At 37.1% G+C, this 14,563-nt stretch overlaps 1 protein-coding gene across 11 annotated transcripts in view; it reads right to left on the bottom strand.

Moving 5' to 3' along the window:
- EML1 (EMAP like 1) overlaps positions 1-14,563 on the bottom strand; it is a 126,699-nt gene that overhangs the window by 18,005 nt on the left and 94,131 nt on the right. For all 11 annotated transcript variants that reach the window (XM_068160108.1, XM_068160101.1, XM_068160104.1 and 8 more), the window contains 7 exons: positions 12,850-12,979; positions 7,984-8,133; positions 5,965-6,034; positions 4,042-4,152; positions 3,036-3,131; positions 2,377-2,511; positions 776-875 (listed from right to left, as the gene is read on the bottom strand). In XM_068160108.1, the coding sequence (XP_068016209.1) occupies positions 776-875; positions 2,377-2,511; positions 3,036-3,131; positions 4,042-4,152; positions 5,965-6,034; positions 7,984-8,133; positions 12,850-12,979 (792 nt within the window). The remainder of the gene's footprint in view (positions 1-775; positions 876-2,376; positions 2,512-3,035; positions 3,132-4,041; positions 4,153-5,964; positions 6,035-7,983; positions 8,134-12,849; positions 12,980-14,563) is intronic.

Raw genomic sequence — 14,563 nt, 5'->3', positions numbered from 1 at the left:
TAACTGATTCACCATGTTGCTTCCTGGGTCTGATACCTTTTGAGTATCTTGGGAGAAGGTACTGAGTCCATAAACAGCAGCAGCTGTCATCCATATCCCTTCTTCCTTTACTAACAGGGCCTCCTTTAGGAGATTCTCTTTATTCCTATGCATGGCATCTCACACACTAAGTAAACATTTAGGATGCTGCTGCTGTTTGTCTTCTGGCAGGAATTGCCTCCTGCTGCCTAAAAAAAACCCCTGTCTTTTCTTAGTAGAAAAAGCTTTTTAAGAAGTTTGTCCTATTCGTCTGTTCTTTTGAAGTAAAGCTGAGGAATTCAATTAGACCTGCATATATTTTAGCTCGACTTCCTAGGAAAATAAATAAAGCTATCTGTTGTCTTCTAAAAACTGTATGTCAATAGGCATAAATTTTACAAGTGACAGGAGACTAGAGATCACCAGTTACATTAACAGTGTTTCTTACTATCACATTGATTAAGAAAAAGAACTTTTCTTGCCATTTCTTACATCAGTAAAAGCCATCAATGCTAGCATAGCTCTGATTCAACCTCTGACCACAGAGAATGCATTCTATAGATTTTTGTGTTCTAGCAGTCAGGTATACATATTCTTTAGGTGCTCATAAGGGAGAATCCAGACATAATCTGCTGGATTGATCTGGGAAAAGAACTCAAGATAAATAAAATTTATCCACCTTAAAATGAGGCCACACTTATGTAAAAATTCAGTCTTTTATATTAAAGTTTCACTGTTAACTTCAATCTTGTCTTACCTTTTCCCCAAACCAAAATGTTTCCGCTTGAGTCTCCTGTAATAGTATCACCATTTTCAGAAAAGGTCACACACAGGACAAACTTTGGCTTCTCTTGTTTCTGCATGGTTATGAAAAATATACACTCACAGCAACACACAACCCATTCATTTTAACTACATGCATTTGAGTAGTGTAGTTTGATTTTATAGAACTCTATTATTACTTGAATATCTATAAAGGAGTTAAAGACATTCCTACAGTGTAAACAGTTCACGTGTGCAAGGGCAAAAGATGCATTAGCTGAGGTGACTCAGTTCTGCACCCTTTAATTACAATTTGTGGACAGAGTGAGTGGGAAGGCCTACACCAACTTCTAACACAAGGCCAGGAACGCTCTGAGAGAAACTGAATCCCGAGCTCACACATAACCCCAAAGGCTTTACAATGGCCAAGGAGACAATCAAGCTTTATTACTATATTTAACTTCAAATTTTTAGGAGAAAAACATTACTAGAAAGTTTGGCTGTAGTCTAAGAATTAAGAAATCATCTTTTCAAAGAATCATAAGGTTGAGTGATGGAAACATTGCTTGGAGACCCTGCATTTAAGATACTGACTGTAACAAAATAGTGAAAGGTGTAAGGAGACAAAAGAATTGACTAGTACATTTTTACAATGTTTGCTGACTACCAATGTGTATGGCCTTTTCCTCCCTCAAACTAAGAACTGGTCACAGCTAGGGTGACCGCACTTCTCTCTGCAACAACCAATGAGAATGACAGAGCCTAACAGGTGGAAATCCACCCAAGTAGCTCTGGAGTTAAAATAGAATGAAAAAATAAAATGTAATAAAATTTAAATGCATAGTCTCAGCATCTCCTCCTGCTTTTACACAAATATATTAACTGACAGTGCAAAATAGTTGTTTTGACTACACTTGTGAGCCACAACTCCACAAGCAGTTAACGAGAACCCACTGGACTTATCTACAGACACTGTAAACATCCTGCATTTGTGCATGCAGCTGCTGTAGAGCTTGGTCTGGGTTTAAGAACAAAACCAAATTATACTTTGAAATAAACATTATTTTTACCAAATAGTGGCCAGCTCAGTATAACTCAAATACAACATTTGAGTTACATATGTGTATGCATCTGAGAGGAAGAGGGAAGAATATTCATATTCACATAATCTATGGGGTTTTGCAAGTGTTTTCTCTGGCAAAATAAAATAAAAAAATCCCACCATATATCATTCTCTATGTTGTTTTTCAGCTGAGGTAAGCATAAAGAGTTTTAGAATAGAATTATTTTTTTTTGGGGGGGTGGGGGGGTTTGGGGACAGCGGTGGGTTAGTGGAGGGTAGGGTGTGAAGTGTAGCATAAAGAGTAGAGGAAAAAGAATGCAAGGAGCAAAAAGGAGCATTTCAAAACTTCATTGTGGAAGTTTCACCCATGGAAAACTTCCCTATGCCTCACCATGAATGCCACCTGAGTTTCTGCAAAATTTCAAGCTTAACAATGAGCAGCTGTTTTGATTTATGCAAACCTTATTAACCCTTAGTTCTGTATGACTATATTATTGCTATAAACATAACATTAAGGAAATATTTTATTTTACCTCAAATAATCCTTGCTTTTTAATTAGGGAATTCCCTTCTAGTGTCCAGAAATAAAGGTGTGATTTTCCACATGTAACTATTATATTTGTATCAGTAGGGTGAAAATCTGCAGCAAATACAGCCTCATTAGAGCACTTGGAAGAAAAAAAGAAAAAAAATGTATCAAAATTTAAAATTCAAAGAAAATAAATCAATATTAAATGGTTCCCTATTTAGATATACTGACAGTCATGGTATAAGAAAAATTCTGATCTATTCATGTATTAATGTAGTCTAGAATACTTTGGTAGAATATTTTGAAGTCAAAGGATGTTCTGGTTTTGTAAGCTAGTCTCAAAACTTGTCCCTCGAAACCATGTCAGATAATGAAAAATTCTAGGAGGAATTTAAGACATTTCATTTCTGCACATGCTCCTGTCACTGCTGCCCAGACTTGTTTAATCAATTCTAGAATGACAATAATAGCAAAATTCAAAAAACCCCATACTACTAGGGTAATCTCAACAGAGAGAAAATTACTGCCTTTCCTCCTGTTGTTTGCCTTTTATAAAGTGACAGTGTTAAAAAGGCAAAAGAAGCTAAATATAGGAAGACATTTTATGGCAAGAAATTCAGATTTACATACAAGCAAGTAGTACAAAATATCTTATTGCAACACCTTGACATCTGCCAGCCTTTCTTCTTTCTGCCAGTCCCACACGGAGAGCACGTGGTCATTTGAGTCATCCACAGAGCACAGGCTACTTCCTCCATTCTGAGGCAAAACAGAGAAAATATTAATGCATCACCCAAACATCATGAGAAACAAACACTCATTCAAAATAATTAAATAAAATGTACACTTTAATTGCTATACTTGTATTTATAGGACTAAAAAGTCATCTAGAAGTATGTGCATGGATGCAATGAGGAAGACTAAGGTTGTCTTGGAATTAAAGCTGGCAAAGGATGGAAAAACACAGAAGAAAATGGGCATCTTCAAGTACACTAGTAGCAAAAGGAAGACTAGGAAAAATGTGGGTCCACTGCTGAATGAGGTGGGTGCCCTGCGGTGGGCTGTGCTGCAATTCAGTGAGACCTGGACAGACTGGGGAGTTGGGTAGGGAGAAAACCCATGAATTGCAACAAAGGCTAATGTAGGGTCCTGCACCTACAGAGGAATAATCCTATGCACCACTACAGGTTTTTTGTTTTGGTTTTGGTTTTTTTTACCTCCCTGATAGACTATAGAGCTCAAATGATGGTGCCAAGAGGCCAACAACAGGATTCTCATTCTTTACAATCCTGTATCCATATGCCTTTTCTGCTTTCAGGTAGAACATTTTCTTCTCCTACAGGTGCTCACATTCTTTAAATCCAAAATTAGAGGCAAAGGGAGAAACACAATGGGATGATTAAACAGAGGAAGTAATGATACTGAAATTTCAAAGTACTTCTGCAACTGCTTGTCCCTGAAGAAATTGTATTTAAGTAAGCATAAGGTAGATATCTGAGAATGCTAAGATATTTCTGACTTTAATACCAACATAAGCTGCTGGAAACAACTGGGTGGCAAGAGAAGCTGTGAGAAAAGGCAGTCCGGAAGGTTGTTTTGGTCAAGGAAGCTAAATTTAGAAGAATTCAAAGACTTATTCAGCAAATAATCTTAATATGACTCCACTTACAGATTTAGAAAAAGCAATGCAAGTGACAGCTCGGTCAAAAAATCCCATTCCGATGACATGCAGTGTATTCAGAGTTACAGAATCCCAGACACGTACGTGTGGTGGCAATTGCTATAAAACAGAAACAGAAATTATAGCTGAAATAATGGTGTCCAAAAATGAGATTTAAAAGAAAGGAAAATGAATCCTGAAAAAATATTAATACAAATGAAGGCATGAAAATTATCAGAATTTTTCTAGAGTCACACATGGAAGCAGATATACTACAAATGGTTTGCTGATTAGTGTGCATAGGATCAATAGCAGAGATTGGGTCTCCAGGGCTTACAGTGTGTCAGGTCTCCCTGATCTCAGTTAGTTCAATAGAGGTTAATGGGCACTGAGACATCCATCAATAAGTGAAAATCGGCTATGACCTTACAACATGGGACCTACTGGAAGGCCCAAGATCATCAGTTTAAAATGTATCAACTAAGATAATTCTGGTCAGCAACAACAACAAAAAATTCTAAAATGTCATTAATTTCAGTGTGATAAAAATGGCTGTAAAAAACAACTGTACAACTGTAGTCAGAACCAGCTTTCTTTCTGGACATAAAATTCAGGGTGTACATCGCGGTCCAAGATGAAGCCCCCGTGAAAACCAGGAGTTGTTCTCCCCCCCGCCCCTTTTGGCTGCTGCAGTCGAGGAAGCCCCCCGCAGAAGGGGCAGCAGCGGCTCTCGCTTCCGCCAGGGGGCGCCCCAGGAATGCGTTGCGGTCGGTTACCGGCGGGACAGCAGGAGCCATGTAGCCGCTCCAGGTCCGAGGCAGGGACTGGCCCCGGCCATTCTGACAGAGCCGGCTGGTTCGGTTTCCAGGTCAGCCAAAAACAAAGCGACGGGCAGCAGCCTGTTTTGCTAAGAAGTACTGGAATGGCCCTTAAAAAGAAATGTGCAAACCAAGGCCACCTCAGTGTCTTAGACAAATGGCTTTTATATTAACCCTACCCATATATGACTTTCCCCTCAAGCACAGGCATCAGACCTGCAGATTTTATTTCACAAATAAAATGGTGAGGAATTGTATTTGTGAAGATTAAAAAAGAAAAAAACCCAGAGAATTCTCCAACACACAATAAAAGTTAGTAATTCACGTTATTCAAGTAAGCTGTCTTTACATAAACCTTATCTTGCATAACTGGGGTTTTGTTTTCCACATTTACTTAAAGTAGTTAGCATATTGATAATCTGTTTTGTCCTGAAAATCTTCTTTGACATCTACCAGAAATTTTGCAATAGTTTGGCTGTGACATCAGCTGCACATTCTTCTGAGTGACTTTTGTCTCACGTTCTTCTTGCTTCTGCTTGTACCTATTCTTGTCTTAACTCTTTGGAGCAATGTTCATCTTATTCTTTCCAAATACATTCCTGGCCTACAGCTAAACTTTATGATAATATGGATAATGAGAAAGAAAAACATTCCTGCTCAGATAATGGAAAGAGTGAAAATTTTATTTTGCTCCCCCAGGCAAACAGCACAAAGTTCCCAAAGCTATTCTTATTTGTACTTTGGTTTTGGCAGCCACGGTCAGCAATGAAGTTGTACAGCCTATAATTTAATTTCCGCTGCTTCTCTTCCTTTTCCCCACTTCCATCTGTCCTCTCAGGTCTCCTTTGTAGCCTCATCCTTCCCCATTTCTTTTGGGGATCAGTTCTGAATTGACCTTCAGTCTGTGTAATGGAACCATAATTCACAAATTACCTTGATACTGGAACTGGGTAACTTTGAAAGCATGCAGTCTCGAATTAAGTTTTTGCTTGTGTTCAGTTCTAAAATCTAAGACCAGTTTAACTGCAACATGAAAAGAATATATCATATATCTTCTTGATATTGTATTCTTGTGAAATACAAGCAATTATATGTCAGCAAAGGGTTTACTCACTTTTCCATCCTTGGATGTCCCTGCAACTTGACCTGTTGCTATAGTGATCCTATCAGGATGGACAGCCAGGCTAAAGAAAAGAAAGAGAGGCCAAATTTAAAGCCATTTATTATCTATTTCATCAAACCCTTATTTAAGCCTGTAATAAACAGCTTTGTTTTAGTCATAGAAGACACATGAAATACATGTAAACATTTAATAAACATAAACAGAACTGACCAAAGAATTTTCATGCTTTTACTGGAAAGATATTCTCCTGGGAACATGGCAATGATTTGCTTAAGCTCCAATTCTGCAAAGCATGTACTAAACAAGCCCCGCTATAATTTCTCTTGGGGTTCATTTTAAACAAACTTTCAATTTGTGCTAGTTACTGAACTTCAGGTATCTCTAAATCACAGGCTGTAGAGACCTGGTCAGTACAGTCAGTGCTGTCTAGCAATGGTCCTTTGGGGCAAACTGATGCATGTCTGGTCCAACATTGCTCTTCACACTGTATTGAGCAGACACTCAGTGACTCTTACAGGGATATATTAACTTCTCTCTAATATTTTTCAAAAGGTAAAAAATAAAAAGCCCTTTAGAAAGAACTTAGGATGCAGAAATTAGTAATTCTGATTCTAAAATTAAAACTGAGATTTTTTAAAGACTATGACAAACCTTAACTAATGTCTTTAAGGAAAAAAAAATATCTAAAATTTGTGTTAAAGCCTGGAGTAAGGTCTCTTTTTGTCCCAAATCTTCTTTCAATTATTTTTTTTTTTCTCCAGTGCAGCTGTTCTGCATACAGTTCCAGAGGCAATGTGCCCTGCAAAAATGAACTCTGGCAATATCTTGTTCATCTTTACAATGTAAAAAGGTATCCCCTTTCTAATAAATCTGACAGTTTTCAAATATCTAAAGAGTTGAAAATCTGAAAGAAATAAATGAGATGGAACAGATCCAAGTTAAAAATCTCCTTGTACAACAAACAGATTACACAAATAATTCAATGTCATTGAACATGCTCACAATGCAACCAGATTTGATTATTAGGTCTATTTCTGGCTTTGAGGGACAACAGGTGTTTCATACCGCTTAAACTAAAGAAAGGATTTCAAACTCATTTCATACATTAGAGCTCATCAGATAATCTGTGTGCTCTTTTTCAGCTACACTCTGCAGAAGACAGATCAAGATAAACCATATGTTTGTTTAGATTTCAGTTTAATGATATTGGTATTTCCTGCTAACTAGTCTCCTCTAAGCCTGAGCACAGCTAAACCACTTTGAAGCCCAAGCTGGCACATTTGCATGGAAGCAGACAAGCCAGGGTGCTCAGGACTAGTTTGCAGAGTATCTGCTATGATGTAGACATGCCTGAAGACTACCAGGAAGACTGCAGATGTGATTAAAACTGTTGCATTGGTTATACTGAGCCTAAAGCACCTGAGTTGGGCATCCAGATGTAGATGAAAATGAACAATTCAACTTAAAAAAGGGAAAGGTGAAGAGTCCAAAGAAGAAAATCATCCTATAAAACAAAGTAATGAAAATGGGTGGGTCTATAGATTAAGCTATATTTCTGCACTTCTGTATTCTCAATGCAAATAGTATATTAGTTATTGAAAATATATTTTCTCAAGTTACTATGAGGAGGAATTGTTAGCAACTGAAACAGAGAACCTAGCAGTAACTTGGAGAACATCAGTGCAGCAATTGAAATTGTGGGGCAGCACAGCACATACGGCAGCACAGACTTCAAGGTAGATATCACAAATAAACTCAGGCTCTGTTAGGGACATATTTGGATATCCTCAGGTCTGTGCCATCACAACCTGACAGCAGTTGCTCCATGTGCTGACTAGACAGAACTATAACAGACATCCTTGCCATGACAGTGAGACCTTTAACAGTGCAAGTGCACTCCAAAGCATGAAGACCCAGTCCATAAACCTCTTAGAAGTTAAATTTTCAGAACTTCATTAAAGGGACAAAATATTACATTCTTTTTATGAATAATGTTATCAGGTGACTTACCACTTCACATCATCATTATGACCAGTGTAATGTCTCTGAAGTTGCTCTTCAACATTGAATAATACCACTACAGATGCAATGAAATACACAGTTTCCCCCGTTGGAAGAAGATAGAGATTACTGCGGCAGTCTCGACCCCTATATCCATAGCTAGCATGTTTGTCAAGCTTCAATAACATTGTCTACCAATGATGAATATTAAAAGTAAGGAAAATTGAAGTGGATTCTCTGCCTCTGCATTTCCTGCAGTTGTCATCTCTTGGCTTGAGCAGAGTTTTATCATTTGGCAGTCCTCAGAACTTTCTCCTTTACTACAACAAGAAGAGCCAACTGAGTAATTGAAAACCTACAGAAAATACATGGTAGAGTTGACAGGATTTTGTGGCCTGCTATTCCTTTAGTATCCTCTGGAATTTGCTAAATGCCAGACCAAGGCAGTATTAACTTTTACCCTAGTGTGTTTACTATTTACATTGGTTGACTAATTAAAACTAAAATTCAGACCTAATAGAAACACTAGCAAGTCTTTCAGTACATCTGCCTGCATTACACTAAGATTGATTTTATTACCCTTTGTGTAGTTTGATTGGTTTCATTATTCTGGGCATTACCAGCCAGATGGATATGAAACCATAAAAGGGTCACTTCATCCGTTCCAATTTATTTTTGTAGTATTGAAAAGGCAGTGGCCCAGATTTTGATGCTGGTCATATCAGCACTAATCTAAAATTAATCCATTGAAATAACTGGAATTAATCCAGAAATAATCTAATTTAGACTGAATGTTAATTCAGACAAATTATGCAGTTCTATTCCTCTGAAGAGTCATTAGGGACTACAAGTATTTTGGCTTTCCTATTTTATGGGAACAGAGAGAAACAGCATTAGTAAAATCTTGGCAAAACAGAAGTGCATTCTAATTTAGTCAATATGGAGAAACTGGCAATGATAAACATATGGAAAGGTACAGAACTTCCAATTATAGGACATTAAAAGATCCTTGTGCATTATTCTCTATGGTCAGTCGTAACCCAGCCAAATTAAAAAACTCATGCTAACTTATCCAAGAAGCGATGATAGTTTTCCTATTTAAATTCCTATTTTAGAAGTAATTGGCTATTTTTTTCTCAGAAAAGCAAGAGAAGTAGTGCTGCGTATCAGCCATCAAAATGTGCATTCACATATACAGCTTCTAGACTCCCAAAAGGAAATACTTCAGCCAAAGTTCCTTCAAGTTTGAGATATTAAAACATGAAGACACAAAAATAATCAATATCTTCAACTGATAAAGCATTTACTATCAATTTGGAATCTGTCTCTGAAGGTTAGAGTTACCACTCTAGATTGCTGGACTGGACAATGCTCTATTTGTTTAATTTTCTTTTCTCTCTAAGGCCAGATACCACTATTAACTGCAGCCAACATAAAATTTCCCCAGTCAAACAATACAGAATCAAGTTATATAATGAACTAGTAGCTGAAGTTAGCATAGGGATTTGAACTTTCTTTAAAAGTAAAGTAAAATCATTATATAGACATTCACAAGGAACAAATATCAGTGCATAAACATAACTATTAATCGAGAAAGATTATGTTCTTTAGGGGAAAATCTCCTTTCTTTATGATTTTTCTTGTGGAGAACAATGCTGCATTCAACCCTTTGCATGACTGCTGTTGTCAAACACTCGGTTTCTTTCTATCAGCCTTTTTTCTCAGATGTAAACTCCTGGAGTTGATCTCTCCCTCTCCTCACTCTTTCCCACACACAGATTCAGTGGCTTCAACTTGGATGTGGTGAATTGGCACTTCAGGGAACATTATCTTGACCTTTTCTTTTCATTTGGCCCACAGCTTTTGTTTCAAACCTCCTGCTTGCCAAGCAAGCTGGTCTCACATGGATCTGTGCAGACCACCACTGCCACCATAAGGTCCCTAGTTTTTACCACCTCTGCTCTAGCTGTCCCTTGCACTTCATATCATATCATACAATCAGTAAGGTTGGAAAAGACCTCAAAGATCACCAAGTCCAACCTGTCACCCAAGACCTCAAGACTACTAAACCATGGCACCAAGTGCCACGTCACAAAGTATATCTGGGTTTTATGTCTGCATGTGCCTGATATGGTGTGGTGGGTTAACGCCTCTTTCTGAAAACAAAAGAAGAAAGCAGGGTGGAGGGCTTGCGGGTACTTTACACTCCCTGAAGGGCGTTTCCCCCCTGGGAAAGCTGAGTCTGTTCCACTTCCCCCTCCCTGCCCAGCTAGGGTATAAAAAGCAGGACATCATAGCTGTTGGATCTCCTTTTTGGCTCCTGCCTCTGCTGGATGAGAGCTACTGCAGCTGCCCTCCTGCTCCTCAGCCACGTGGCCAGACCTGATCCTTTTCCCTGCTGCCTCTGCACCTCCTCAGAGAAAGACTGGTTTTGTATTATTTTTTTTTCTGTCCCACTCCCATCCATTCTTGTTCCTTGCCCTTGTGAACCTTGGTTTTTCCCTGTTATTGTTATATATATATATATATATATATATATATATATATATACACATATAAATATAAAATTTGAAGAAAAAGAAAAATTATTTGCCTCTCTACTTCTAAGCTGACTCCAGATTGTTGCTTAGTGGATTTGCTCCTTACCCCTTTTTTTTTCCTCCTCTCCCTGTTTGGAGGGAGGAGGTGGGGGGGAGTGGGGAAGAGATTCTCAGCCTTTTCCCATTTGAGCTTTTAACTCTCAGCTAAGGCTCAAACCACTACATATGGTCTGAACCGTTCTTGGCCTATTCAGATACCTGACAACATGACTGTAAAACACATTTATGGTTAAGGTATGCCCTGAAATCTACACACATTAGATTATCTTCCTTCTGTTTGTCATTGTAGTCTGCTTTGCCCTTTCCACTTGCCCATCTCACCTCTGATACCTTGTTATTCTGTCCCCATTCTTCCATTATAAATCATTTCTCGCTGTAGTCCCACAGGAAGGCTGATTTGTCCACTAAAAAGATGTTTTCTCCTACTTCTCGTTACCCTTCAATCAAACAGCTCAGCTTCTCCAGCTTCACTGGAATGAATGCTTGCAATACTGCCTAGCTTTCTGCTCTCTTCATTTTTCTCCTTAGATTATTTTAAGCTCTTGCCCCCAGCTTTTCTTCTCATCATTATAGTGTGTAAACGGCCATTATCTTCTCTCCCTCTTTTTTTTTTTAATTAAAGTTTTTCATAGACATAGTAATTGGCATAACTGAAGTATGAATATCATAATTTGGTTTAACTGCAAAATCTGAAAAAGCTCAGTATTTTTGGAATTTCTATTCACAGACCATCTTTATATATAGGATTCTACACACCTGGAAGAAGATAAAAATAATACTCCATCTGGCAAATATTCAGTCATTTAAGCAAGCTTAAGTGAAACTAATGAGACTGAAATCATGACCTACTCAAATTATCATTTCTTCTAATAGTCTGAAATATTATCTTCAGCTTCCACCTACATGCTGCTAATGACAGCCTGGTTTATTTTGTGGTTGAGATTTTTGTTGTTTCAAGCTTCTTGACCCTTGGTCCTGTATCATGGTAGGCTTCCTGAGCACCTTACAAGCATAAAAAGACAGCTTTCAATTTTGTTGTGAATCTTGGTGAAAGCCTATGTAACAATTAGAAAGTAAATGTTACAAGAAGTATTTATCATACTAATCTTTGGCTTTTTTTCCCTCCCCACTAATTTTCTGGGGTTTTTTTTTTTGTTTGTTTGTTTTGTTTTTAACTCATTTTTAGTTATTTCTGTATGCATTATCCATGCAGTTCTAGCAGAGTGGGGTAGAACCCACAGGCTCAGCTGCAATAGGAATAATAAGAATGGTTACTAAATCTGTCATTAATCTCTTGTGAATACAATGGGACTCTTGGAAACTCTCTGTGTGCATTCTGAAACCACATGCAGTTCTATTTATGCAATTTTGGAAAAGACGATATGCAGCCTGCCTTCTTTTTTTATGAAGATAAAGCAACTTCCTATTTGCACTGTTAGGGACCAAAAAAGTGTCTTCTTAAAATAGAAAACCTCATGAAGACTTCGTCTCTCTAAAGATAGTGCATATTACAAACAGATCTTATTGTGTTTGTAATTTTATCTTGAATTATCTATTACATATGCTAAAATGATACTAAAATGAACTGCAATTTCTGTTTTCAATAAAGAGTATCTTTTCTCACATTTAGAAGAGAAATGTGACAACTTCTGCATGTAATGAAATGTTATTTCTTTTAAGTTAGAATTCTGTAATCATGTCCACTCATAGACGTCAGTAGAAAAGTCTAGTTGTTCAGTATTTACAGTGCTGAAACAGTTTAAAATCTGAATTCAAACAATATTTAATATACAATATCTCATGAATTTTATTGCTAAACACCTATTCATTGCAAAGCACTGTTCAATTCAGGGTTTATTCAAGCACTGAAGTTGATGATAGCATCCTGTAAAGGACAACGGTGCACATTTTCAAAAGCCGTTTAAAATTATAAATTATTTCTGGGGATCAGCAGAAAAATCCGAGCTTGTTTTATGCACTGTATAATTAATAATCACAGCTCACTACATTCTTACAATATGCCTAGTTTAATCTTTAGCTAATTAGCAAATTTCAGACTTAACCTTCAGGCAACATTTAAGCAAAATATTGAAGCTGCTACCCAGTACTTCACATGGTGCAGAACAGCAGCCTCCAGAAATTACCACCTATTTCTAATGGAATGTCACTCTTAACAAAATTAACCCCATGATCTTAATTTTTACACACTTTAGATCAAAAACAAGTAATTAAGAAATTATTGATCTCCACCAGTTCTCTAGCACAGAAAGGATACACCCATTCCAGTTTAAGTCTCTTGGCTGGTAGCTCTACTTTCGCTTCCAAATTGTAAGATTCCACTTGCTCTTTGGGCATGTACATGGTTACAGGACGTCCACGAAGAAACATTTTAACGTATCCTTCTTCTACAAAAGGCCAGAAATGTTTAATGTTACACAAAACCAAAAAAAAACCATCAGTGAAGAACTCCAGCGCTCCTCCTTCCCTTCCCACTTAATAATTTGGTGCATTACAATTACAGAATGACATGCCATCTCAAACTCAGAAACTAAACATGTTTTTCAGTTTGTTTGTTTGGATTTTTTTCCTAAAGAATCATCACTAAGTAGAATTTTTTTCTAAACATACAAAGTCCCTTTTTCCTCTAAATATTTTGAGCAGCAGAATTAGAATTAAACAATGACATGGAAAACTACAGAACTGAAAGTATTGAGATACAAACATTTTTTTTTTTGGGGGGGGGTGAAAAATGTTACAATATTACATGTTAAAAAATATTCTTCTAAATGAAGGGGGAAACATCAAAGATTACAATTAACGCAGAAATGCCACTTTAAATTAATTTTATTTTTTAATCAATATTTACAGTTGAGCATCAGCATCTAAAGTATTTTCCCACACTCAGTTGCATTCGTTGCATCTCAGTGTAAAGATATGCTTTACACTTGATACAGTGTTAGAGATACATTCGAAATAAGGAACACAAACAATTAGTAGAAGCAACCATGCTGATGTACATGCAGAAAAGATGTGCTTTAAGAATTACTAAACATTGAAAAAGGAATGACAACATTGACAGCACATTAAAAGAAAGGAAATTGACATACAGGAAAGAAGCTACAAAAACTGAACTGACTGACAGAAGTAAACATTTCTAGCAGAAAATACTAAAATTAATCTGTTCAACTGGTAAGAAATTTTGGGGGGAAAGAAGCAGGGATTAATAACAGATCTGGAAGTACTGACTTGGGGACTTCATGGGGCTTATAAAACTAGGAGATCTGGGAAATGCCATGAAGGTCTGACTAGGACTTTTGGGAACTGGCAAGGCCAAAGTGGGTTTCCTGTGAACTTCTGATGAAGTTTGTCCAGATCCAGAACGTGCTGGCTCTTGCTGCTTCATCGGCAGATCAAGGAGTTCAGCCTTGTTCTCATGCGAATCAAGCAGTTTTGGAGTCAGTGACATCTGTAGAGTTACTAGACAGAATAATCGTGGGCACAGAGGAAATGGAAGGGCAGAAGTAACAAAATCATGTAAATGAAAAAAAAAAATTATACAATTTAGGACTGTTAAAATTATGATATGAATTGTTAAGTATCATTACAACTAAAGTTTGATTTGTTTTTAAACTAAGGCTTTATTTCAATTGGAAATATGCATACACTACAAATCCTGACTAAATTAAAAATTATTGGTTGAACAAATCACCATCATAGTTATGCTGTATTACCTAAAAATACTTGTATTTTCCCATTAGACCAATTGATTTGGGAAAAAGAGCTACCTGATCTGTCACAGTAATGTTACAGCAAGGGCTCTCTAGCTTCATTTACAGAATTCATACACACAGTGAAAACAACAGAAAAATGAATGCTAAAAAGGAGCAATAATAATGGTGAAATAATGCTGACAGATAGTTGGAGCTTACAATGCCTGTAAAAATGCTAGAATACTGGAAATCTTAAAAAACAACAAAACAAAACACAAA

This window comes from Melanerpes formicivorus, unplaced genomic scaffold (genome assembly GCF_026170545.1).
Source record: "Melanerpes formicivorus ecotype bairdi unplaced genomic scaffold, bMelFor1.0.p_v2 SCAF_48, whole genome shotgun sequence".
NCBI classification, from domain to species: domain Eukaryota; kingdom Metazoa; phylum Chordata; class Aves; order Piciformes; family Picidae; genus Melanerpes; species Melanerpes formicivorus.
This window is presented reverse-complemented; position numbering and strand designations above follow the sequence as displayed.